Genomic DNA, 26,948 nt, shown 5'->3' on the forward strand with positions numbered 1-26,948 from the left:
CTTGCCCGCCTTTCACCCTCCTGCATGTTCAGGCCCCGATCACTCAAAATCTTTTTCACTCCATCTTTCCACCTCCAATTTGGTCTCCCACTTCTCCTCGTTCCCTCCACCTCTGACACATATATCCTCTTGGTCAATCTTTCCTCACTCATTCCCTCCATGTGCCCAAACCAATTCAAAACACCCTCTTCTGCTCTCAACCACGCTCTTTGTATTTCCACACATCTCTCTTACCCTTACATTACTTACTCGATCAAACCACCTCACACCACACATTGTCCTCAAACATCTCATTTCCAGCACATCCATCCTCCTGCGCACAACTCTATCCATAGCCCACGCCTCGCAACCATACAACATTGTTGGAACCACTATTCCTTCAAACATACCCATTTTTGCTTTCCGAGATAATGTTCTCGACTTCCACACATTCTTCAGGGCCCCCAGGATTTTCGCCCCCTCCCCCACCCTATGATCCACTTCCGCTTCCATGGTTCCATCCGCTGCCAGATCCACTCCCAGATATCTAAAACACTTCACTTCCTCCAGTTTTTCTCCATTCAAACTCACCTCCCAATTGACTTGACCCTCAACCCTACTGTACCTAATAACCTTGCTCTTATTCACATTTACTCTTAACTTTCTTCTTCCACACACTTTTCCAAACTCAGTCACCAGCTTCTGCAGTTTCTCACATGAATCAGCCACCAGTGCTGTATCATCAGCGAACAACAACTGACTCACTTCCCAAGCTCTCTCATCCCCAACAGACTTCATACTTGCCCCTCTTTCCAAAACTCTTGCATTTACCTCCCTAACAACCCCATCCATAAACAAATTAAACAACCATGGAGACATCACACACCCCTGCCGCAAACCTACATTCACTGAGAACCAATCACTTTCCTCTCTTCCTACACGTACACATGCCTTACATCCTCGATAAAAACTTTTCACTGCTTCTAACAACTTTCCTCCCACACCATATATTCTTAATACCTTCCACAGAGCATCTCTATCAACTCTATCATATGCCTTCTCCAGATCCATAAATGCTACATACAAATCTATTTGCTTTTCTAAGTATTTCTCACATACAGTCTTCAAAGCAAACACCTGATCCACACATCCTCTACCACTTCTGAAACCACACTGCTCTTCCCCAATCTGATGCTCTGTACATGCCTTCACCCTCTCAATCAATACCCTCCCATATAATTTACCAGGAATACTCAACAAACTTATACCTCTGTAATTTGAGCACTCACTCTTATCCCCTTTGCCTTTGTACAATGGCACTATGCACGCATTCCGCCAATCCTCAGGCACCTCACCATGAGTCATACATACATTAAATAACCTTACCAACCAGTCAACAATATATATATTTATTATTATTATATTTTTTTATTATACTTTGTCGCTGTTGTTAGGGAGGTGAATGCAAGAGTTTTGGAAAGAGGGGCAAGTATGAAGTCTGTTGGGGATGAGAGAGTTTGGGAAGTGAGTCAGTTGTTGTTCACTGATGATACAGCGCTGGTGGCTGATTCATGTGAGAAACTGCAGAAGCTGGTGACTGAGTTTGGTAAAGTGTGTGAAAGAAGAAAGTTAAGAGTAAGTGTGAATAAGAGCAAGGTTATTAGGTACAGTAGGGTTGAGAGTCAAGTCAATTGGGAGGTAAGTTTGAATGGAGAAAAACTGGAGGAAGTAAAGTGTTTTAGATATCTGGGAGTGGATCTGGCAGCGGATGGAACCATGGAAGCGGAAGTGGATCATAGGGTGGGGGAGGGGGCGAAAATCCTGGGGGCCCTGAAGAATGTGTGGAAGTCGAGAACATTATCTCGGAAAGCAAAAATGGGTATTTTTGAAGGAATAGTGGTTCCAACAATGTTGTATGGTTGCGAGGCGTGGGCTATGGATAGAGTTGTGCGCAGGAGGGTGGATGTGCTGGAAATGAGATGTTTGAGGACAGTGTGTGGTGTGAGGTGGTTTGATCGAGTAAGTAACGTAAGGGTAAGAGAGATGTGTGGAAATAAAAAGAGCGTGGTTGAGAGAGCAGAAGAGGGTGTTTTGAAATGGTTTGGGCACATGGAGAGAATGAGTGAGGAAAGATTGACCAAGAGGATGTATGTGTCGGAGGTGGAGGGGACGAGGAGAAGTGGGAGACCAAATTGGAGGTGGAAAGATAGAGTGAAAAAGATTTTGTGTGATCGGGGCCTGAACATGCAGGAGGGTGAAAGGAGGGCAAGGAATAGAGTGAATTGGATCGATGTGGTATACCGGGGTTGACGTGCTGTCAGTGGATTGAATCAGGGCTTGTGAAGCGTCTGGGGTAAACCATAGAAAGCTGTGTAGGTATGTATATTTGCGTGTGTGGACGTATGTATATACATGTGTATGGGGGTGGGTTGGGCCATTTCTTTCGTCTGTTTCCTTGCGCTACCTTGCAAATGCGGGAGACAGCAAAAAAGAAAAAAAAAAATATCAGGTGGATCAGGTGTTTGCTTTGAAGAATGTATGTGAGAAATACTTAGAAAAGCAAATGGATTTGTATGTAGCATTTATGGATCTAGAGAAGGCATATGATAGAGTTGATAGAGATGCTTTGTGGAAGGTATTAAGAATATATGGAGTGGGAGGCAAGTTGTTAGAAGCAGTGAAAAGTTTTTATCGAGGATGTAAGGCATGTGTACGTGTAGGAAGAGAGGAAAGTGATTGGTTCTCAGTGAATGTAGGTTTGCGGCAGGGGTGTGTGATGTCTCCATGGTTGTTTAATTTGTTTATGGATGGGGTTGTTAGGGAGGTAAATGCAAGAATTTTAGAAAGAGGGGCAAGTATGAAGTCTGTTGGGGATGAGAGAGCTTGGGAAGTGAGTCAGTTGTTGTTCGCTGATGATACAGCGCTGGTGGCTGATCCATGTGAGAAACTGCAGAAGCTGGTGACTGAGTTTGGTAAAGTGAGTGAAAGAAGAAAGTTAAGAGTAAATGTGAATAAGAGCAAGGTTGTTAGGTACAGTAGGGTTGAGGGTCAAGTCAATTCGGAGGTAAGTTTGAATGGAGAAAAACTGGAGGAAGTAAAGTGTTTTAGATATCTGGGAGTGGATCTGGCAGCGGATGGAACCATGGGAGCGGAAGTGAATCATAGGGGGGGGGGGAGGGGGCGAAAATTTTGGGATCCTTGAAGAATGTGTGGAAGTCGAGAACATTATCTCGGAAAGCTAAAATGGGTATGTTTGAAGGAATAGTGGTTCCAACAATGCTGTATGATTGCGAGACGTGGGCTATGGATAGAGTTGTGCGCAGGAGGGTGGATGTGCTGGAAATGAGATGTTTGAGGACAATGTGTGGTGTGAGGTGGTTTGATCGAGTAAGTAATGTAAGGGTAAGAGAGATGTGTGGAAATAAAAAGAGCGTGGTTGAGAGAGCAGAAGAGGGTGTTTTGAAATGGTTTGGGCACATGGAGAGAATGAGTGAGGAAAGATTGACCAAGAGGATATATGTGTCAGAGGTGGAGGGAACGAGGAGAAGTGGGAGACCAAATTGGAGGTGGAAAGATGGAGTGAAAAAGATTTTGTGTGATCGGGGCCTGAACATGCAGGAGGGTGAAAGGAGGGCGAGGACTAGAGTAAATTGGATCGATGTGGTATACCGGGGTTGACGTGCTGTCAGTGGATTGAATCAGGGCATGTGAAGCGTCTGGGGTAAACCATGGAAAGTTGTGTGGGTCCTGGATGTGGAAAGGGAGCTCTGGTTTCAGGCATTATTGCATGACAGCTAGAGACTGAGTGTGAACGAATGGGGCCTTTGTTGTCTTTTCCTAGCGTTACCTCGCACACATGAGGGGGAGGGGGATGGTATTCCATGTGTGGCGAGGTGGCGATGGGAATGACTAAGGGCAGACAGTGTGAATTGTGTGCTTGGTTATATATGTGTGTGTATATATATGTGTACATTGAGATGTATAGGTATGTATATTTGCATGTGTGGATGTGTATTTATATACATGTGTATGTGGGTGGGTCGGGCCATTCTTTCGTCTGTTTCCTTGCACTACCTCGCTAACGCGGAAGACAGCAACAAAGCAAATATATATATATATATATATATATATATATATATATATATATATATATATTTATTTTTTTTTTTTTATACTTTGTCGCTGTCTCCTGCGTTTGCGAGGTAGCGCAAGGAAACAGACGAAAGAAATGGCCCAACCCCCCCCATACACATGTACATACACACGTCCACACACGCAAATATACATACCTACACAGCTTTCCATGGTTTACCCCGGACGCTTCACATGCCTTGATTCAATCCACTGACAGCACGTCAACCCCTGTATACCACATCGCTCCAATTCACTCTATTCCTTGCCCTCCTTTCACCCTCCTGCATGTTCAGGCCCCGATCACACAAAATCCTTTTCACTCCATCTTTCCACCTCCAATTTGGTCTCCCTCTTCTCCTCGTTCCCTCCACCTCCGACACATATATCCTCTTGGTCAATCTTTCCTCACTCATTCTCTCCATGTGCCCAAACCATTTCAAAACACCCTCTTCTGCTCTCTCAACCACGCTCTTTTTATTTCCACACATCTCTCTTACCCTTACGTTACTTACTCGATCAAACCACCTCACACCACACATTGTCCTCAAACATCTCATTTCCAGCACATCCATCCTCCTGCGCACAACTCTATCCATAGCCCACGCCTCGCAACCATACAACATTGTTGGAACCACTATTCCTTCAAACATACCCATTTTTGCTTTCCGAGATAATGTTCTCGACTTCCACACATTTTTCAAGGCTCCCAAAATTTTCGCCCCCTCCCCCACCCTATGATCCACTTCCGCTTCCATGGTTCCATCCGCTGACAGATCCACTCCCAGATATCTAAAACACTTCACTTCCTCCAGTTTTTCTCCATTCAAACTCACCTCCCAATTGACTTGACCCTCAACCCTACTGTACCTAATAACCTTGCTCTTATTCACATTTACTCTTAACTTTCTTCTTCCACACACTTTACCAAACTCCGTCACCAGCTTCTGCAGTTTCTCACATGAATCCGCCACCAGCGCTGTATCATCAGCGAACAACAACTGACTCACTTCCCAAGCTCTCTCATCCCCAAAAGACTTCATACTTGCCCCTCTTTCCAAAACTCTTGCATTTACCTCCCTAACAACCCCATCCATAAACATATATATATGAAGAAGTAAGAGTATTAGTGAAAGAGAAGAGAGAGGCATTTGGACGATTTTTGCAGGGAAAAAATGCAATTGAGTGGGAGATGTATAAAAGAAAGAGACAGGAGGTCAAGAGAAAGGTGCAAGAGGTGAAAAAAAGGGCAAATGAGAGTTGGGGTGAGAGAGTATCATTAAATTTTAGGGAGAATAAAAAGATGTTCTGGAAGGAGGTAAATAAAGTGCGTAAGACAAGGGAGCAAATGGGAACTTCAGTGAAGGGCGCAAATGGGGAGGTGATAACAAGTAGTGGTGATGTGAGAAGGAGATGGAGTGAGTATTTTGAAGGTTTGTTGAATGTGTTTGATGATAGAGTGGCAGATATAGGGTGTTTTGGTCGAGGTGGTGTGCAAAGTGAGAGGGTTAGGGAAAATGATTTGGTAAACAGAGAAGAGGTAGTGAAAGCTTTGCGGAAGATGAAAGCCGGCAAGGCAGCAGGTTTGGATGGTATTGCAGTGGAATTTATTAAAAAAGGGGGTGACTGTATTGTTGACTGGTTGGTAAGGTTATTTGATGTATGTATGACTCATGGTGAGGTGCCTGAGGATTGGCGGAATGCGTGCATAGTGCCATTGTACAAAGGCAAAGGGGATAAGAGTGAGTGCTCAAATTACAGAGGTATAAGTTTGTTGAGTATTCCTGGTAAATTATATGGGAGGGTATTGATTGAGAGGGTGAAGGCATGTACAGAGCATCAGATTGGGGAAGAGCAGTGTGGTTTCAGAAGTGGTAGAGGATGTGTGGATCAGGTGTTTGCTTTGAAGAATGTATGTGAGAAATACTTAGAAAAGCAAATGGATTTGTATGTAGCATTTATGGATCTGGAGAAGGCATATGATAGAGTTGATAGAGATGCTCTGTGGAAGGTATTAAGAATATATGGTGTGGGAGGAAAGTTGTTAGAAGCAGTGAAAAGTTTTTATCGAGGATGTAAGGCATGTGTACGTGTAGGAAGAGAGGAAAGTGATTGGTTCTCAGTGAATGTAGGTTTGCGGCAGGGGTGTGTGATGTCTCCATGGTTGTTTAATTTGTTTATGGATGGGGTTGTTAGGGAGGTAAATGCAAGAGTTTTAGAAAGAGGGGCAAGTATGAAGTCTGTTGGGGATGAGAGAGCTTGGGAAGTGAGTCAGTTGTTGTTCGCTGATGATACAGCGCTGGTGGCTGATTCATGTGAGAAACTGCAGAAGCTGGTGACTGAGTTTGGTAAAGTGTGTGGAAGAAGAAAGTTAAGAGTAAATGTGAATAAGAGCAAGGTTATTAGGTACAGTAGGGTTGAGGGTCAAGTCAATTGGGATGTGAGTTTGAATGGAGAAAAACTGGAGGAAGTGAAGTGTTTTAGATATCTGGGAGTGGATCTGTCAGCGGATGGAACCATGGAAGCGGAAGTGGATCATAGGGTGGGGGAGGGGGCGAAAATTCTGGGGGCCTTGAAGAACGTGTGGAAGTCGAGAACATTATCTCGGAAAGCAAAAATGGGTATGTTTGAAGGAATAGTGGTTCCAACAATGTTGTATGGTTGCGAGGCGTGGGCTATGGATAGATTTGTGCGTAGGAGGATGGATGTGCTGGAAATGAGATGTTTGAGGACAATGTGTGGTGTGAGGTGGTTTGATCGAGTGAGTAACGTAAGGGTAAGAGAGATGTGTGGAAATAAAAAGAGTATGGTTGAGAGAGCAGAAGAGGGTGTTCTGAAGTGGTTTGGGGACATGGAGAGAATGAGTGAGGAAAGATTGACCAAGAGGATATATGTGTCGGAGGTGGAGGGAACGAGAAGAGGGAGACCAAATTTTAGGTGGAAAGATGGAGTGAAAAAGATTTTGTGTGATCGGGGACTGAACATGCAGGAGGGTGAAAGGAGGGCAAGGAATAGAGTGAATTGGATTGATGTGGTATACCGGGGTTGACGTGCTGTCAGTGGATTGAATCAAGGCATGTGAAGCGTCTGGGGTAAACCATGGAAAGCTGTGTAGGTATGTATATTTGCGTGTGTGGACGTATGTATATACATATGTATGGGGGGGGGGTTGGGCCATTTCTTTCGTCTGTTTCCTTGCGCTACCTTGCAAACGCGGGAGACAGCGACAAAGTATAATAAAAAAATAATAGAAAAAAAATGTATATATGTGTGTTCATGAGTGGATGGGTCGTTCTTTATCTGTTTCCTGGCGCTGCCTCGCTGATGTGGGAAACAGTGATTATGTATGATGAAAGAATAGATATTTAACAGTTTATAATAATCTTAATGGAAATATTTTTTGAATTGCATTGCTTTTTTTTTTCTAGCTGATCTTATCAAACCTAAGTTATGTCTCTCATCTGTGTTCCAGTATTTTGTTTTATTTTTCCTAAACTTTATCTTACTCTTATCCATACAAGCCCACACCCTAAGTGCTCCCTTTATGAGTTTTTAAAGATTAGGAAAATGTGGCACGTATGGCTCCCCACCATTTGATTCTTTGTTATGAGACTCAGCATGCACAATTATGGTCCCCATACTTTAACCTTAAGAAATATAAGATAGAAGGATGTTGGTGGTGTGCTACCTATTCATGAAATAGAATGACCAAAGTTTTTTTTCCAGAATGCAAGTGGCTGGATTAGCAGAGGTAGATCAACTGTAGGATGGGAGTATTCCATTAATTTCTGGTGTCTCAACCCTGCTGTGGCTTTCCGTTATCTTTGTTCTGGTGTCCGCTCAATCATCTTGACATCAGGAACTCTTTCCCCCATGAATTCCTTCCAGTCTGAGTTGGCTATTCCATTCAAGATTCAGCTAGAAGCTAATCATGTCATTGAAAAGAATCAGGTGTGTAGGTATTTATTACTGGTAACAGTAATACTATTGAATGATCCATAATGCTTCATAGATTATATTAATGTATACTTGATCGAGTAATTAATGAAACGGTAAGAGAGCTGTATGGAAATAAAAAGAGTGTAGTTGAGAGAGCAGAAGAGGGTCTGTTAAAATGATTTGGACATGTGGAGAGAATGAGTGAGGAAAGATTGACAAAAAGGATATATGTGTCTGAGGTGGAAGGAACAAGAACTGGGAGACCAAATTGGAGGTGGAAGGATGGAATGAAAGAGATTCTGAGTGATCAGAGCCTGAACATACAGGAGGGTGAGAGGCATGCAAGGAATAGAGTGAATTGGAATGATGTGTTATACCGAGGTTGATGTGCTATCAATGGACTGAACCAAGGCATGTGAAATGTTTGGGGTGAACCATGGAAAGGCTTGTGGGGCCTAGATGTGGATAGGGGGCTGTGGTTTCGGTGCATTACGCATGACAGCTAGAGACTGACTGTGAACAAATCTGGCCTTTTTTGTTTGTTTTCCTGGTGCTACCATGCTGTAGCAGGGGGTAGCGATGCTGCTTCCTTTGGGGCAGGGTGGCAACAGGAATGGATGAAGGCAAGCATGAATATGTACATGTTTACATGTGTATATGTCTGTGTATGTGTATGTATGTGTATGTTGATATGTATATGCATATATATGGGCATTTATGTTTATTTTTTTTTCTCTGTCTCCCGCGTTTGTGAGGTAGCGCAAGGAAACAGACGAAAGAAATGGCCCAACCCACCCCCATACACATGTATATACATACACGTCCACACACAAATATACATACCTATACATCTCAATGTTTTTATTATTATTATTATTATACTTTGTCGCTGTCTCCCGCGTTTGTGAGGTAGCGCAAGGAAACAGACGAAAGAAATGGCCCAACCCCCCCCATACACATGTATATACATACGTCCACACACGCAAATATACATACCTACACAGCTTTCCATAGCTTACCGCAGACGCTTCACATGCCTTGATTCAATCCACTGACAGCACGTCAACCCCGGTATACCACATCGCTCCAATTCACTCTATTCCTTGCCCTCCTTTCACCCTCCTGCATGTTCAGGCCCCGATCACACAAAATCTTTTTCACTCCATCTTTCCACCTCCAATTTGGTCTCCCTCTTCTCCTTGTTCCCTCCACCTCCGACACATATATCCTCTTGGTCAATCTTTCCTCACTCATCCTCTCCATGTGCCCAAACCACTTCAAAACACCCTCTTCTGCTCTCTCAACCACGCTCTTTTTATTTCCACACATCTCTCTTACCCTTACGTTACTCACTCGATCAAACCACCTCACACCACACATTGTCCTCAAACATCTCATTTCCAGCACATCCATCCTCCTGCGCACAACTCTATCCATAGCCCACGCCTCGCAACCATACAACATTGTTGGAACCACTATTCCTTCAAACATACCCATTTTTGCTTTCCGAGATAATGTTCTCGACTTCCACACATTCTTCAAGGCCCCCAGAATTTTCGCCCCCTCCCCCACCCTATGATCCACTTCCGCTTCCATGGTTCCATCCGCTGCCAGATCCACTCCCAGATATCTCAATGTACACATATATATATACACACATAGACACATACATTTATACCCATGCACACAATTCACACTGTCTGCCTTTATTCATTCCCATCGCCTCCTCGCCACACATGGAATACCATCCTCCTCTCCCCTCATGTGTGCGAGGTAGCGCTAGGAAAGGACAACAAAGGCCCCATTCGTTCACACTCAGTCTCTAGCTGTCACGCAATAATGCCCGAAACCAGAGCTCCCTTTCCACATCCAGGCCCCACACAACTTTCCATGGTTTACCCCAGACTCTTCACATGCCCTGACTCAATCCACTGACAGCACGTCAACCCTGGTATACCACATCGATCCAATTCACTCTATTCCTTGCCCTCCTTTCACCCTCCTGCATGTTCAGGCCCCGATCACACAAAATCTTTTTCACTCCATCTTTCCACCTCCAATTTGGTCTCCCACTTCTCCTCGTTCCCTCCACCTCCGACACATATATCCTCTTGGTCAATCTTTCCTCACTCATTCTCTCCATGTGCCCAAACCATTTCAAAACACCCTCTTCTGCTCTCTCAACCACGCTATTTTTATTTCCACACATCTCTCTTACCCAATCATTACTTACTCGATCAAACCACCTCACACCACACATTGTCCTCAAACATCTCATTTCCAGCACATCCACCCTCCTGCGCACAACTCTATCCATAGCCCACGTCTCGCAATCATACAGCATTGTTGGAACCACTATTCCTTCAAACATACCCATTTTTGCTTTCCGAGATAATGTTCTCAACTTCCACACATTCTTCAAGGCTCCCAGGATTTTCGCCCCCTCCCCCACCCTATGATTCACTTCCGCTTCCATGGTTCCATCCGCTGCCAGATCCACTCCCAGATATCTAAAACACTTTACTTCCTCCAGTTTTTCTCCATTCAAACTTACCTCCCAATTAACTTGACCCTCAACCCTACTGTACCTAATAACCTTGCTCTTATTCACATTTACTCTTAACTTTCTTCTTTCACACACTTTACCAAACGCAGTCACCAGCTTCTGCAGTTTCTCACATGAATCAGCCACCAGCGCTGTATCATCAGCGAACAACAACTGACTCACTTCCCAAGCTCTCTCATCCACAACAGACTTCATACTTGCCCCTCTTTCCAAAACTCTTGCATTCACCTCCCTAACAACCCCATCCATAAACAAATTAAACAACCATGGAGACATCACACACCCCTGCCGCAAACCTACATTCACTGAGAACCAATCACTTTCCTCTCTTCCTACACATACACATGCCTTACATCCTCGATAAAAACTCTTCACTGCTTCTAACAACTTGCCTCCCACACCATATATTCTTAATACCTTCCACAGAGCATCTCTATCAACTCTATCATATGCCTTCTCCAGATCCATAAATGCTACATACAAATCCATTTGCTTTTCTAAGTATTTCTCACATACATTCTTCAAAGCAAACACCTGATCCACACATCCTCTACCACTTCTGAAACCACACTGCTCTTCCCCAATCTGATGCTCTGTACATGCCTTCACCCTCTCAATCAATACCCTCCCATATAATTTACCAGGAATACTCAACAAACTTATACCTCTGTAATTTGAGCACTCACTCTTATCCCCATTGCCTTTGTACAATGGCAATATGCACGCATTCCGCCAATCCTCAGGCACCTCACCATGAGTCATACATACATTAAATAACCTTACCAACCAGTCAACAATACAGTCACCCCCTTTTTTTTATAGATTCCACTGCAATACCATCCAAACCCGCTGCCTTGCCGGCTTTCATCTTCCGCAAAGCTTTTACTACCTCTTCTCTGTTTACCAAATCATTTTCCCTAACCCTCTCACTTTGCACACCACCTCAACCAAAACACCCTATATCTGCCACTCTATCATCAAACACATTCAACAAACCTTCAAAATACTCACTCCATCTCCTTCTCATATCACCACTACTTGTTATCACCTCCCTATTAGCGCCCTTCACTGAAGTTCCCATTTGCTCCCTTGTCTTACGCACTTTATTTACCTCCTTCCAGAACATCTTTTTATTCTCCCTAAAATTTAATGATACTCTCTCACCCCAACTCTCATTTGCCCTCTTTTTCACCTCTTGCACGTTTCCCTTGACCTCCTGTCTCTTTCTTTTATACATCTCCCACTCATTTGCATTTTTTCCCTGCAAAAATCGTCCAAATGCCTCTCTCTTCTCTTTCACTAATAATCTTACTTCTTCATCCCACCACTCACTACCCTTTCTAATCAACCCACCTCCCACTCTTCTCATGCCACAAGCATCTTTTGCGCAATCCATCACTGATTCCCTGAATACATCCCATTCCTCCCCCACTCCCCTTACTTCCATTGTTCTCACCTTTTTCCATTCTGTACTCAGTCTCTCCTGATACTTCCTCACACAAGTCTCCTTCCCAAGCTCACTTACTCTCACCACCCTCTTCACCCCAGCATTCACTCTTCTTTTCTGAAAACCCATACAAATCTTCACCTTAGCCTCCACAAGATAATGATCAGACATCCCTCCAGTTGCACTTCTCAGCACATTAACATCCAAAAGTCTCTCTTTCGCGCGCCTGTCAATTAACACGTAATCCAATAACGCTCTCTGGCCATCTCTCCTACTTACATACGTATACCTATGTATATCTCGCTTTTTAAACCAGGTATTCCCAATCACCAATCCTTTTTTGGCACATAAATCTACAAGCTCTTCACCATTTCCATTTACAACACTGAACACCCCATGTATACCAATTATTCCCTCAACTGCGACATTACTCACCTTTGCATTCAAGTCACCCATCACTATAACCTGGGCTTGTGCATCAAAACCACTAACACACTCATTCAGCTGCTCCCAAAACACTTGCCTCTCATGATCTTTCTTCTCATGCCTAGGTGCATATTTATGTTTATTTTTTTTTCTTTTTTTTTTGCTTTGTCGCTGTCTCCCGCGTTTGCGAGGTAGCGCAAGGAAACAGACAAAAGAAATGGCCCAACCCACCCCCATACACATGTATATACATACGTCCACACACGCAAATATACTTACCTACACAGCTTTCCATGGTTTACCCCATACGCTTCACATGCCCTGATTCAATCCACTGACAGCACGTCAACCCCAGTATACCACATCGATCCAATTCACTCTATTCCTTGCTCTCCTTTCACCCTCCTGCATGTTCAGGCCCCGATCACACAAAATCTTTTTCACTCCATCTTTCCACCTCCAATTTGGTCTCCCACTTCTCCTCATTCCCTCCACTTCCGACACATATATCCTCTTGGTCAATCTTTCCTCACTCATTCTCTCCATGTGCCCAAACCATTTCAAAACACCCTCTTCTGCTCTCTCTACCACGCTCTTTTTATTTCCACACATCTCTCTTACCCTTACGTTACTTACTTGATCAAACCACCTCACACCATATATTGTCCTCAAACATCTCATTTCCAGCACAACCACCCTCCTGCGCACAACTCTATCCATAGCCCACGCCTCGCAACCATACAACATTGTTGGAACCACTATTCCTTCAAACATACCCATTTTTGCTTTCCGAGATAATGTTCTCGACTTCCACACATTCTTCAAGGCTCCCAGGATTTTCACCCCCTCCCCCACCCTATGATCCACTTCCGCTTCCATGTTTCCATCCGCTGCCAGATCCACTCCCAGATATCACTTCCTCCAGTTTTTCTCCATTCAAACTTACCTCCCAATTGACTTGACCCTCAACCCTACTATACCTAATTACCTTGCTCTTATTCACATTTACTCTTAACTTTCTTCTTTCACACACTTTACCAAACTCAGTCACCAGCTTCTGCAGTTTCTCACATGAATCAGCCACCAGCACTATCATCAGCGAACAACTGACTCACTTCACAAGCTCTCTCATCCACAACAGACTTCATACTTGCCCCTCTTTCCAAAACTCTTGCATTCACCTCCCTAACAACCCCATCCATAAACAAATTAAACAACCATGGAGACATCACACACCCCTGCCGCAAACCTACATTCACTGAGAACCAATCACTTTCCTCTCTTCCTACACGTACACATGCCTTACATCCTCGATAAAAACTTTTCACTGCTTCTAACAACTTGCCTCCCACACCATATATTTATGTTTATATATGTGTATATTAGCAGATGGGCCATTCTTCGTCTGTTTCCTGGGGCTGCCTCACTGACATAGGAAATCGCGATTAAGTATAATGAATATAAAAGTGTATATTTGGTTGGATGCAGTGATAAGAGAAATTAAAACAAAACTAGGAAAAGGCAGTGCAGAGATGGAGTGTTGCAGTGAAATATTGTTACTCGTAGGAAGCCAGTTTGCAGATGATACTGTGTTGTTTGCTGAGAGCAAGAGGAGTTGCAGAAGGTTGTAAGGGTTTTATGATGTGTGTAAGCATCGGCAATTGAAGGTAAACACAAGTAAATGTGAAAAATTATGTTTGAAAGGAAACAGACTGGAAGTTTAAATTTTGTACAACCATTTGTTGAGCAGTCTTGATTTTTTTTCTTTTTACATACAGGTCTGGGTTGGCACAATAGGTAAGGGACCAACAGAACAGACGCTAAAGGCAACATACAGGAACACTGAAAACTGGGGATTCCAAGATGAGCTTGGGAGGCTAGTTCTAAGTGTGTGTAGGGCAGTACCTCGAGGGATATTATGTTTCCTTCCATCCTATGCCATGCTGAACAAACTGCTTGATAGGTAAATATGTAAAAACATTCTTATGGTTGCAGCTGTGTTTTCTTCCTGTATGCTGTTTATTATTGAAGTTACAAAAATGAAAAAACTCTAAAAACTCTCTCAAGAGTATATTGTGTGAGAGGTAAGTTGCTAGAATCAGTGAAAAGTTGTTACCAAGGATGTAAGGCATGTGTATGAATAGGAAGAGAGGAGAGTGATTTGTTCCCGGTGAATGTTGGTTTGCGGCAGGGGTGGGTGATGTCCCCATGGTTGTTTAATCTGTTTATGGATTGGGTGGTTAGGGAGGTAAATGCAAGAGTTTTGGAGAGAGAGTCAAGTATGCAGTTTGTTGTGGATGAGAGGGCCTGGGAAGTGAATCAGTTGTTCGCTGATGATACCAATCCACTGGCTGATTCGGGTGAGAAACTACAGTGGTTGGTGACTGAATTTGGAAAGTGTGAGAAAGGAGAAAGTTGATAGTAAATGTGAATAAGGTGCAGCAGAGTTGAGGAACAAGTTAATTGGGATGTAAGTTTGAATGGAGAAAAACTGGAGTGAGTGAAGTTTTAGATATCTGAGAGTGGACTTAGCAGTGGATGGAACCATGGAAGTGAAAGTGAGTCACAGGGTGGGGGAGGGGACAAAGATTCTGGGAGTGATGAAGAATATGTGGAAGAAGAGAACATTATCTTGGAGAGCAAAAATGAGTATGTTGGAAGGAATAGTAGTTCCAACAGTGTTAAATGGTTGTGAGGCATGGGCTATACAGAGGAGGGTGGATGTGTTGGATATTAAATGCTTGAAGACAGTATGTGGTGTGAGGTGGTTTTATCAAGTAAGTAATGAAAGGGTAAGAGTAGAAATAAAAAGAGTGTGGTTGAGAGAGCAGAAAAGTGTGTGTTGAAGTGGTTTGAACATATGGAGAGAATGAGTGAGGAAAGATTGACAAAGAGGATATATGTGACAGAGGTGAAGGTAACAAGAAGTAGGAGACAAAATTGGAGGTGGAGGGATGGAGTGAAAACGATTTTGAGCGATCTGGGCCTGAACATACAGGAGGGTGGGCATGCAAGGAAAAGAGTGAATTGGAACAATATGGCATACCGGGGTTGACATGCTGTTAGTGGACTGAACCAGGACATATGAAGCATCTGGGTAAAACATGAAAAGGTCTGTGGGGCTTGGATGTGGATAAGGAGCTGTGGGATTGTTGCATTACACATAACAGCTCAAGACTGAATGTAATAGAATGTGGCCTTTTTTGTATTTGACCAGTTAACTTCCAATGACTTGATTTTTTTAATCCAATAATGTATGTTAGTTTTTTGTCCATTAAAATTTGTATATATTAACATTGTTTTTTAAACATTTGTTTTTTAAGTTTTTCAGTATAATTATTATTCATTGTTGTTAATTCTTTTTCGTGTAATAAGGAAATTTGAATTATAGTTGGTAATACTTATAGTTGATATACTTTGATATACTTATAGTTGATATACTTTGCTGTTCATTTTGTTTGTTGTCATTTATATGTATGTATGATAATGTCACATATTGATAGAATATATAGCTCAGATATATTGTTTATTTGTTTCTTATGTCCAACATAATCATGCAATGATTAATTTTTACTGTTTCTGCATAGTGATGAAAATTATATGGTTTGTAAAACAATACAGACAAGTATTAAAACGGATTAATCTTCCCCTTACATTTTATGTTGGTAATAGCTTAGCCATCAAACACACTCCCCATACTTTTCCTGTACTGAACAGGTACCATGCAAGGTTACAAGTGGAAGTGGACATGTCCATGGACCTTATTGATGATAGTTGCCAGTCATCTGGCAGGGAAAGAATTCCATTAGGATTCGTGAATTTTGCAATTATTTTGCGTAAAGCTGAATAAAATACTTTGAAAAGGACAAATATAGGCTGTTCTTTTTCTTTTCTCAAAATATTTAGGACTTCCAGATCTGAAAAAGGATAGACCTAGCAACCCTGTGACACACTGTGGATTCGGCTGTATTGGGAGTAGCCAGTAAGGCAGTTCAGTATTATCGTCAACTTGACAGTGTTCAGTTCTCTAACTTCTCTTTTACGGTCTGGTCTCTACAAGTTAACTTACAACAGTACAAGACTACAATGGACCATGGTCCATGGAACACCTAGACAAAGTTCTCAACATTGAGATCACCTATGTTTCAGGCACTTTTGAGTCTCAACCTGACTCTGTCTATAGTGGAGACTTCTCAGCCATCTGATAGCCAGGTTGCTGCTAGCCATGACCAGGAGCCTTTCCATAACCCCTGGCCCCACCTGAAGTGCTGCCTCAAAGTCAGCCGTCAGGACAAGGACAACAACATGGTACTGTTTTGAGTGCCAAAAATTCCACCCGAACAAAAAAATTGTTAGAAGCCGTGTCACCAGCCTTAATAATTTGAAGTCCCTCGTCAAGAAGACCCACCCATCCTTAGCTATCCAGTTTGAGGAAGAGATCAAGGGTGGTTCTGGCCATGGCAAGTACCACCATCACTCCTCCATCAGCAACACTGTGCACAGCTCTGGTGCCACCATCCTTTAGCTGCCCACCTACAAGATCTGGCAGCCCACCATCAGCAAGGCCCTGGGCTGCCACTCAGTGAACACTGGCACAGCAGTAAAGCAGTCCACTTTTGACAAAAAGATAGTCCCTTTTTTTTCAACAAGATACTCCTGCTCCACTTGGTTGAGTCTGAGAAGTTTGTTGACCTGATCAGGACCCTTAACAAAGGTTAGCATGTCCCTCTGCACTCTGGGCAGGTGCATTGATGACAAACAGCGGGCAGTTGAGGAGGCCCTCATCATCACTTTTCATTGGCTGATGTAATTGGCGACCGCCACTGACTGTTGAACTGCTCACAATAGGTAATTATTCATTTATTCATAGATATTTATTATACTGATAGAACATTTAATGTAGTTAGTAAAATAGATTTTTTTTTTTTTTAAACTATTCACCATTTCCCGTGTTAGCGAGGTAGCGCTAAGAACAGAGGACTGGGCCTTTTTGGGAATATCCTCACCTGGCCCCCTCTGTTCCTTCTTTTGGAAAATTTGAATAGATAATTAGGCATATATAGTGAATGTTACTGTTTTCTGTCATAAGTTTTGGCATAAAATGAACTTTAGTTTGATTTCAAAATGTGTAAATAAGACTTGATAATCACTTAAACATTAATCAGCAGTAATCACAATTCAGTAATGTAGTACATAATTTTTTCTTTCTAGAATAATTTGCATAGATTAAAGTTAACCTTCATTTTAAAATGTTTAAAGTAAGACTTATTCATCAGTGTAATATTCAGTAATCAATTAGTCAGTATTATACAGTGTTTTAATCAATAATCACTTGATCTTTGTTTCAGATCGTTCCTTGGCTTGACATCTCCACTGGATTGACTCAATCACCAGGGCCAGGAAGCATGCTTTATTCATGTGTGCATCTGACTGGTCACCACATTTATGATGTTTTAATGGAGGTCATGTTCCAGGTCCAGAAGCACTTCAACATTCAGGACAAGGTAGTCAGGACAACCACTAACAACAATCAGACTTCTTGAAAGCTTTCACCCAGTATGGTGGCCAAGTGGACCTGTTGCCTGACCTCGACGATGTTGGCAGACTACCTGAGGCCGACTCAGACAATGACAACATGGCTGAGGGTGACGACACTATCAACATTGTAACCCTTGGCAAACTCCTTGGTGAGGAACATGTGCACCCCAGTCTATCAGTCCACATGAGGTGTGCAGCTCACACCTTCAATCTGGTGGTCTCTGTGGACTTGAGCAAGGGCTTCTTCAAGCAGACAGGCTCTGCCTTTGCTGCTTTCAGTGCCCACAACAAGAAGGGCCACAGCAAGGCTAAGGCAGTCTCCAGTGCCCAGGGGAGGATCCCTAAGATTGGCAACACCATTGAGAAGGCATCTTCAGCAACATCCTGGCCACCAAGAAGGCTGAACTCAACAGGTTTCTTAACCGCAAGGAGAACCTCTCAGCCTTCAATAACCAGGAGATATCCTTCTTGAAGGAGTATGCCAAAGTTATGTCCCATGTGACTATCACCCTCCTCACCATCCAGTGACATGGGGTCACTGCCTTGCATGCCTGACAACCCCTTTGCTGGATGGGATAATAACCAGACGTTGATAAGATAGGAACAGGATGATAGTTCAAGGGATTAGAATGGTCACCCATCTTAGGGATGGGATGTACCAATGTCTTCTTCCAAAAAGGAAACATTTTGGTTTTTAAACAGAAACAAAACAGATGAGCAAGCACAAGTGCAGTTTCAGAGACACACTCTTTAAGTACACAGGGATGAGTGCTTGTGTGTGTAGAGAGAAGCACTTTTTTGACAATGGGGCTTGAGATTAGGGGATCAAAGAATGTTAGTCATCCAAGGTGGGGTTGAAGGGGAAATGGTACCCGAAGGGTTGCTTTGTCTACGGGAGAGATAAATATAGTACTGTGAGAACAGAAGAGGGAAGAAGGTAGAACAACAAAAGTTGTTAATGATGCTCTTAGCCAAAGACCAGAAAATCCTGTCTTTGGATGATGAGTAAAGGTTATCACACTTCCTTTGAATAAAGGAATGCCTTGTCTCACAAATGATATACTTGCATTAGTTATGGGCAGTGATAAATGCTGAATGGGAGTCAGAGGAAGGAGAGTTTTCCAGGTCCAATAATACTGCTCTTTTTTCTGAATGGCCTCAGAACAGGAATGATTGAGCCATGGATTGGCAGAAGAGGTCATCTTGAAGGAAGTGGGAATAAATGCCTCTATTTCTGCAATAATAACCTCTGTTATGTGTTGGCAGAGATGAAAGCATCACCACATATGAGACTGTAATTTACTTAATTAAAGTCAGAAAAAATTTTTGTTAGTCATTCCAGTCAGCTTTGCTGAGGTGCCAATATTTACATGTAGAAGGGGCTGCTAGAGGGAAGGGCCATTGAAATAGATACGGTTTTGGGTGTGTGATCAGATGAACCAATTGGGAGCGAGATTGTGCATTTACAGTAGGATGGATTAGAGGTCAAAAAAAGATCCAGAATATTAGGAGAGTGGTTACAGTGGTCAGGAGTATGGGTAGGGTGGGAGATAATGTGCTATTGATCATTGAAATTGGAGAATGTGTGGTCTTTATTCCCCTACCATCCATTTGGAAGGAATTCAAGCATTCACTTTTGTTCCTTTTTCCTTTATACAGTGGTACTCTACTGGAATTCTGCGAGTCCTCAGGCATCTCACCTTGAGAGCTCGACCCACTTTTCCACTAAACATCTTGACTAAATGAATATTCTGTCACCCCTTTTTTAAGAATTTCAACTGCCAGTCCTATCCACTCCAGCCATTTTGCCACTTTTTTTCATGTTGAGGGCGACATTCACCACCTCTTCTTGTTTCACCCAACCACTTACCACATTTTTTTCATTCCGCATACTCCATGTCTTGAGCACCCCACTTCTGCCAGTCTTGTCACCTAATATTTAACAGCCCCTCATAATACTATCTCCATCTCCTTTTCAGAAAACTTTTGCCTGTTACCACTTTTCCATGTGCTCTCTTCATTGATGCTCCAATTTGTTCTTATGTTCTCCTCACAGTATTCACCCTCTAAAGCATTTTCTTATGCTTCTTGAAGTTTGCTGATACACTCTCACCCCAACTATCATATGCTGTCTTTTTTAGACCTTACACCTTCCTTCTGACCTTCTGCCACTTCCTCTTGTATGTCTCCCATTCACTTGCACTGTTTCCCTACAGGTAACAACCATGCAACTTTCTTTTCTCATTCACTAACAGCTTAACTTCCTTGTCCTACCTCACACTTCCCTGTCTCATGCAGAAATCCCTCCTTTTGTATACTGTGCACTTCTCATGCACATGTAGGCACTGCTCCCCTGCTTACCTCCCACATTTTATGCACTCCCTTAGTTACATGTGCTTTCCCTTTTTACCATTCTTCACCCAATCTTCCCAGGTATTTTTTCATACAAGCCTCTTTTCCAAACTCATTCACTTTTACCATACTTATCCCACTGATATTGTTCTCTCTTTTTCCAAGTTCTCTACAAACTTTTAACTTTGTCTCCATCAGGAAGTGATTAGACCTCCACCATCTGCCCCATACAATGCGTTTACATCTGAAAGCCTGTCTTTAGAATGCCAATCAATTTGTACATGATCCAGTAATGCCTGCTTATCGTATAACGTCCTCACCCACACATATATGACAGTCTTTTGAAACCAAGTAATCCTAATTAGTAATCTTTTTTCAGCTCATGCTTCTACAAGCTGATGACCAAATTCATTCACACTGGGTACCCCATACACCTTAATTATACCCTCAGCTGCCATATCGCCAACTCCTGCATTCAGTTTATCCATCACCATTACTCATTCCTGTGCATCAAAATTACTGACGCACTTACTCAGCTCCTCCCAAAACCCTCATCTTTCTTCCTGTTGTTATGTGTATACACACTAACAGTCCCCCATCTCTCATAATCCACTCTCGGTTTCACCCACATCAATCTGGGTTCACTTCTTTACACTATTTCCTTTGCTCTCACCCTCACACTGACTCCAAATTTTACCCCAGAGACATTCCTTAACCATTCTTACTTCTTCCCCTTAAGCTTAGTTTCACTCAGAGCCAAAACATTCTGTTTTATTCTCCCAAAATATACTACAGGGGTCCCTTGCTTGCCATGTTTTTGCCAACCACAATTCTGAGCATACACACTTAGACTAACGTATACCATCCACTGCATCAAGTTTTAAGTGTCCACAATTTTCAGTGGCACCATCAAAATTTTACCTATGCATTGAGCAAGTGTGAATTGGCCATTGGCTGCATGTGGCACAACAAAGCAGACCAACATCTCTAGAGAGAGACAGGAGGAGTTTCATAACAATGCTGTGTTGGGAGGGCATGAGATAGCCCTTTGTGTGGCATAGCTGGTTTGATACTTTGTAGGAGTATGGAGGCACAGCATCTCTGGTGACATACTGCCATCATATTATTATCTTACAGTTGTTTAAAAAAATTACTTGAAAACATAGGAATGTTGTTTTTGAAGTATATCTTGCTTTTTTCTAACCCAGAAGTTTTCATTATTGGACTTGAGGGATGTATCTCACGGATGGCTGTCCCTGGCTTGTACCTTGCCAACCATGGGGTCTTCAAGAGACACAACCCTAGTAGTTGGTGAGGGACTTATCTCTCCTTTCTTATCATGGTTACATCCATGCATATTCAAACACTTCATTCAGAGCCTGTAAAGTAGATTACTCCTTCAAGGACATTAGCTTTCTCCGTTGCATTTGTAAACTTGTTTGTACAATTTTGTTGATTGTAGTTTGAAATTCCACTGTTAAATGCATATTTTCTCTATGTGGAGCTCAGTGGACGAAGTCATATTTAGTGAACATTTCAACAGTGAAGGCTCTTCTCCAATTTAAAGTGAACTTTCAGTGTATTTGCTGGGAGGAGTATGCTTTCCTCTTGAGTAACTCATTATTGTGCAAAAAATCCTTTGATGGGACATGTACTTTTTTGTTTGTTTTTCCATTGAGGCTCCTGTCACAGACAAAATTCCAAATCAAGGCTGGGCCTTGATTGAAATATACAGAGGATTATAAAAGGGAAAAAGAAGAAACAACGGAAAGTTTTTATGAATTTTGGAGGAAGTGAAAAGCTTTTGTGTTTTAGATTGTACCAGGTCTTAGTTATTAGGAAAGACATTAGAAGGTACAGAGTTCAAAAGCTTCAAGATGTATGGAAAGAAACAGTAATCAAAACAACCCACTTGAGTTGCTAGTGGGCACGCAGTAATCATAAGGCACCGCAGCTTGCTGAGTATTGTCTGGTCTACCTAGTGGTGGGGTCACACAAGGATCCAGCTCTCACAAGCAAAAATCAAAGTGATACCAACAGAAGAGGGAAAGCAAACCAACATTGTGGCATAGGGCAAAATGGTGAAGTATTGAAGTTAGCTTGGGAGAGCAGGACTCCATACGAGGATGAATCAATCCTTTGTATAAAAGGAGCAACTGTTCAGAAGAAAAGAAATTTTGACATCTAAACACAACTCCTGAGGCAGACTTAGCTATTTCTGTAATGTGAGGTTTCCAAGAAAGAGTGGATGTTACAGTAATACCAAGTATGTTCATTGAGTCAAGAGGTGGAATTACAGAACTGTCAAAGGAGAAACGAGAGTAGTGAGAAGTTTTTGATAGAGAGATGAGTAAAAACTGGGTCTTCAAGGCATTAAACTTAACTTGATTTCATCTTCCCACTGAGCTATCCTGTCCAAGTCTGAGTTTATTGAGGGAGCCGTGTCAAGATGAGATGCAGATTGAATGAGAGGAGGAGCAGAATCGAAATATGTGGATGAGTGCATTTGGATATTTGTGGAAGAGAGGAAATCCTTGATAAAAAGGAGAAAAAGTACAGGGGCCAGGACAGAACCTTAAGAGACATCACTGTTGATGGAAAAATGGGAGGGAAGGCAAAAGAGATGAGCTTAGAGGCACGAGGAAGGCAAAAGTGATGAGCTTAGAAGCACGACCCTGATGCCACACTCAAAAGTTTTAGATTTGTCAAGGGCCACTACACAAGACTCCCCAAAATCATTCAAGGATGATGACCGGATATTAGTAAGATAGGAAACAATATGACCAGTGGATCTTGCCTTATGGGAACCATACTGATGATCACAGAGAATACTGTTAGATTCAAGTTGTCTAAGGATATGGGAGCTGAGGAGAGATTCAAAGACTTTGGAAATGGTAGATGTCAAAGCAGTAGGATGATAGAGGGCTCAGAACAGTCTCCTTTCTTTGGGAAGGGATGTAGCAACACATACTTCCAAGAAGAAGGAAAAGTTTTGGTTTTTAAATAGAAATGGAACAGATGAGTGTGCACAGGTGCAAGTTCATAGGCACACTCTTTCAGTACATGGTTATGGATGCCTTTAGGATCATGAGCCTTGCTTGTGTCTAGAGAGAAGTGCTTTTTGGACTGTACTAAAAAGAGATTACAGGGAGCTACATAGGACTAGTAAGATGAGCATCATGGGGCGAAGGAATGTTAGAATCATCCAAGGTGGAGTTAGAGGAGAAACGGAAACCAAGGAGAGTTGCTTTGTCTGCTGCAGAGATAGCTATAGTACCATCAGAATGGAAAAGTGAAGGAAAGGTAAAGAGGCAGAAGTTATTAGAGATGCCCTTAGCTAAAGACCAGAAAGATGACGAGGTAAGATTATCGCACTTCCTTCGAATAAAGGAATGCTTTGCCTCATGGACAATATGCTTGCAGTGATTATGTGCTGTGATAAATTTATAATGGGAGTCAGAGGAATGATGGTTTTTTCAAGCCTGATATGCCTGATCCCTTGCCTGAATGGCCTCAAAACAGAATTCGTCGTCTTGGAGGGAGAGGGGATAATTGCTTCCATTCCCTGAAGAATATCCTTTGTCATGCCTTTAGCAGATACAGAAGCATCACCTCACAAGAGACAGTAATTTACCTAAGGAAAGTCAGAGGATTTTTTAAGTTATTCCAGCTAGCTTTGTTGAGGTGACAGCATTTATGCTTAGAAGGGGCTGCTGGAAGGGAAGGTGCTGTTGAAGTAGATACATTTATGAGAGGTGACCCAATGAACCAATTGGGGTGAGATTGTGTAGTTACAGCACGATGGACTAGAAGTGAAAAACAGATCCAGAATATTAGGAAAGTGGTGACAGCCGTCAGGAATATCGGTAGGGTAGGAGATGATTTGCTCTAAATCCTTGAGAATGTGAGGCTTCAACCCTTCCATGATCCATATGGGAGGAATTCAGTCATTCCTCATGGAGATCATTGAAATCCTCGAAGAAGAGGATCTCAGCTTGCGGGTGAGAGGATGCCACAGTCTCCTGGCAAGAGTTTAGATAGTCAGAGAAAGATATAGAATTTGTACAATTAAGAGAGCAATAGGCAAAACAGGAAAAGTGTGGTAGTTGAGAGAGTGACCTTGAGCCACATGACATCAAAGTTTGGAGACTCAAGAGCCTTGAGGGATGCAACAGGTGTGTTGACACTGGAATGAGCACAAACACTACCTTTAAGCCGGAATCGTGAGTATAGATTATAGTTGGATATGAAAAAGAGACAAGTGAGAACATCAATAGACAACTGTGTCTCGGAGAGAAGTAAGTTATTAGGAGAGGTGCTAGAAAGATGATGTTCAACCGAAGAAAGTTCACTAGAGACCACAAATGTTGGTATAGTGAATAGAAAAAGCAGAAGATCTGACAGAGAGAGAAAGGTAATGGGAGGAACCAGTACTGCTACTGCCTGAACCCTCCCTCTTATTGACAGTGGAGTCAGGTGGAAACCCAAAGATTCTTAGCACCCCATGATGCTGGGGACTAGGGGCCATAGGATTGATGGGCTCTTACAAATATCCAGGTTCATGAAAACAATTTCAATAATGTTCTTGTCGCTGTATTAGAGTATGGTAAAGTCTTTTGTAATGCACTGAAACTACAGCCTCCTATCCAAAACCAGGCCCCACAGACCTTAACATGGTTTCCTCCAGCTGCTTTACATGCATTGGTTCTGTCCATCGATGGTGCATCACCCCCAGTTTACCACATTGCTCTAATTCACTCTATCCTTTGCACTCCTTTCACTCTCCTGCATGTTCAGGCCTTGAGCACTCAGAATCTTTTCTCTCCATCTTTCCATCTTCAATTTGGTATTTCCCTTGTCCCTTCCACTTCTGATGCACATATCTTATTTGTGAACCAGTCTTCACTCATTCTCACCATTGTTTAAACCATTTCAGCACACCCTCTTCAGCTCAACTACATTTTTCTTTTCATACCTCTTACCTTTTTATTGCTTTCTGAACCAGACCACCTCACAGCAAATTGTCCTCAAACATTTCATTTTCGATATATCCCTCCTCCTCTGCACATACTTATCTATAGCCCATACCTTGCATACATACAAATTAGTTGATGTACTTTTAGATATACCCACTTAGGCCCTCCCATGAAACAGCCTCTTCTTTCCACATGTTCCTCATGGCTCCCAGAACTTTCACCCCAATACCAACCCTGTTACTTCCACTTCCATTTGTCCATTCGTGTTCAGATTTTTATTGTACAGACTTGAGAACTGTGTTGATATTAAAGTTGCATGCTACACACCCTCCTTCACATTTAGGCCCTGAACAATCTAAGCATTTATCGCTCTATTCTTCCACCCACACACACACACACACACACACACACACACACACACACACACACACACACACACACACACACACACACACACACACACATACATACATACCATTTTACCTTTTCCTTGTTCACTCCACTTCTGACATGTATACCCTCTTCATCCTCTCTATATGTCCAAACCATTTCAGCACACCCTCTTCAGCCTTTTAATATATACTCCTTTTACTTGTCTTTTACCCTATTGGTTCTTATTCAGTCCAGCTTCCTTACATGACATAATGTCCTCGAACATTTAATTTCCAGCCCTCTTCTCTACATTTTTATTAAATGCCCATTTCACATCCGTATGACCTTGGTGAAACCGCTGTGCCACTAAATATATGTATCCTCACATCTTTCTTTCCACACATTCCTCAGCTCTGATTGGTCCATTTTCTGCCATGTCCACTCTTAGGTATCTAAAACATACTACTTCATCTACGTTTTCTCCATTCAGTCGCACACCCCAAATTACCTGTCTTTCATCACTACTAAACTTAATAGCCTTGCTGTCTTTACTTATTAGGTACTTTATTTTTAGTAAAGCTATGCACAAATGTATATGAGTACATACATTTTTCTACTTCATTTACGAGTATTTTGAACCATCCAAAATATGTTATCTGAAATCTTAGTATTGAATAGCGTGTGAGGTCATCATCCACAAACTTGGATAAGTTCTTTTTCTCATTTTATGCACCGTGTGTAATTAGATATTTATGTAATTTCTGATACAGAATTATTTTACTTGACAGATGGCAGAACACAGGGATGTGGGAGGAATTAAGCCATATAAAGGTACCCATGACAGAACCTCGAAATGGTGAAGAGTTTGAGGAAACTATGGCACTCTTTTATGACACAATCAGAAATACTAGGTGAGGTATTTCAAGAAAATTTTCTTAAAGGTACTTTGTTATTTTAAGATCAAAGTTAATGTAAAAAATTTGGTTAAGGAATGGTAATTTAGGATGCAGTACATTAGGATATGCATATGAATGGTTTAATTACCCCCAAGGAACCACCAAATCTTACAAGAAATATTCTTGGAGATTCACAGGAAATTAGATATATTAAATGATCTTTTACTATGTTAACTAGATTGTTAATGATGTATTGAATATTAGTGATTCCTAAGACATGTAGTAAGATAGAAAAGTTTGAAAAATTGAAAGTGAATTGTATAAAG

At 42.1% G+C, this 26,948-nt stretch overlaps 1 protein-coding gene across 10 annotated transcripts in view; it reads left to right on the forward strand.

The window, feature by feature from the left end:
* Nucleotides 1-26,948, forward strand: part of LOC139761399 (Fanconi anemia group J protein homolog) — a 1,968,572-nt gene that overhangs the window by 1,837,613 nt on the left and 104,011 nt on the right. For all 10 annotated transcript variants that reach the window (XM_071685544.1, XM_071685606.1, XM_071685598.1 and 7 more), the window contains 3 exons: nucleotides 7,837-8,061; nucleotides 14,267-14,451; nucleotides 26,515-26,637. In XM_071685544.1, coding sequence (XP_071541645.1) covers nucleotides 7,837-8,061; nucleotides 14,267-14,451; nucleotides 26,515-26,637 — 533 coding nt within the window. The remainder of the gene's footprint in view (nucleotides 1-7,836; nucleotides 8,062-14,266; nucleotides 14,452-26,514; nucleotides 26,638-26,948) is intronic.

The sequence above is a fragment of the Panulirus ornatus genome, chromosome 3, assembly GCF_036320965.1.
Source record: "Panulirus ornatus isolate Po-2019 chromosome 3, ASM3632096v1, whole genome shotgun sequence".
NCBI lineage: Eukaryota > Metazoa > Arthropoda > Malacostraca > Decapoda > Palinuridae > Panulirus > Panulirus ornatus.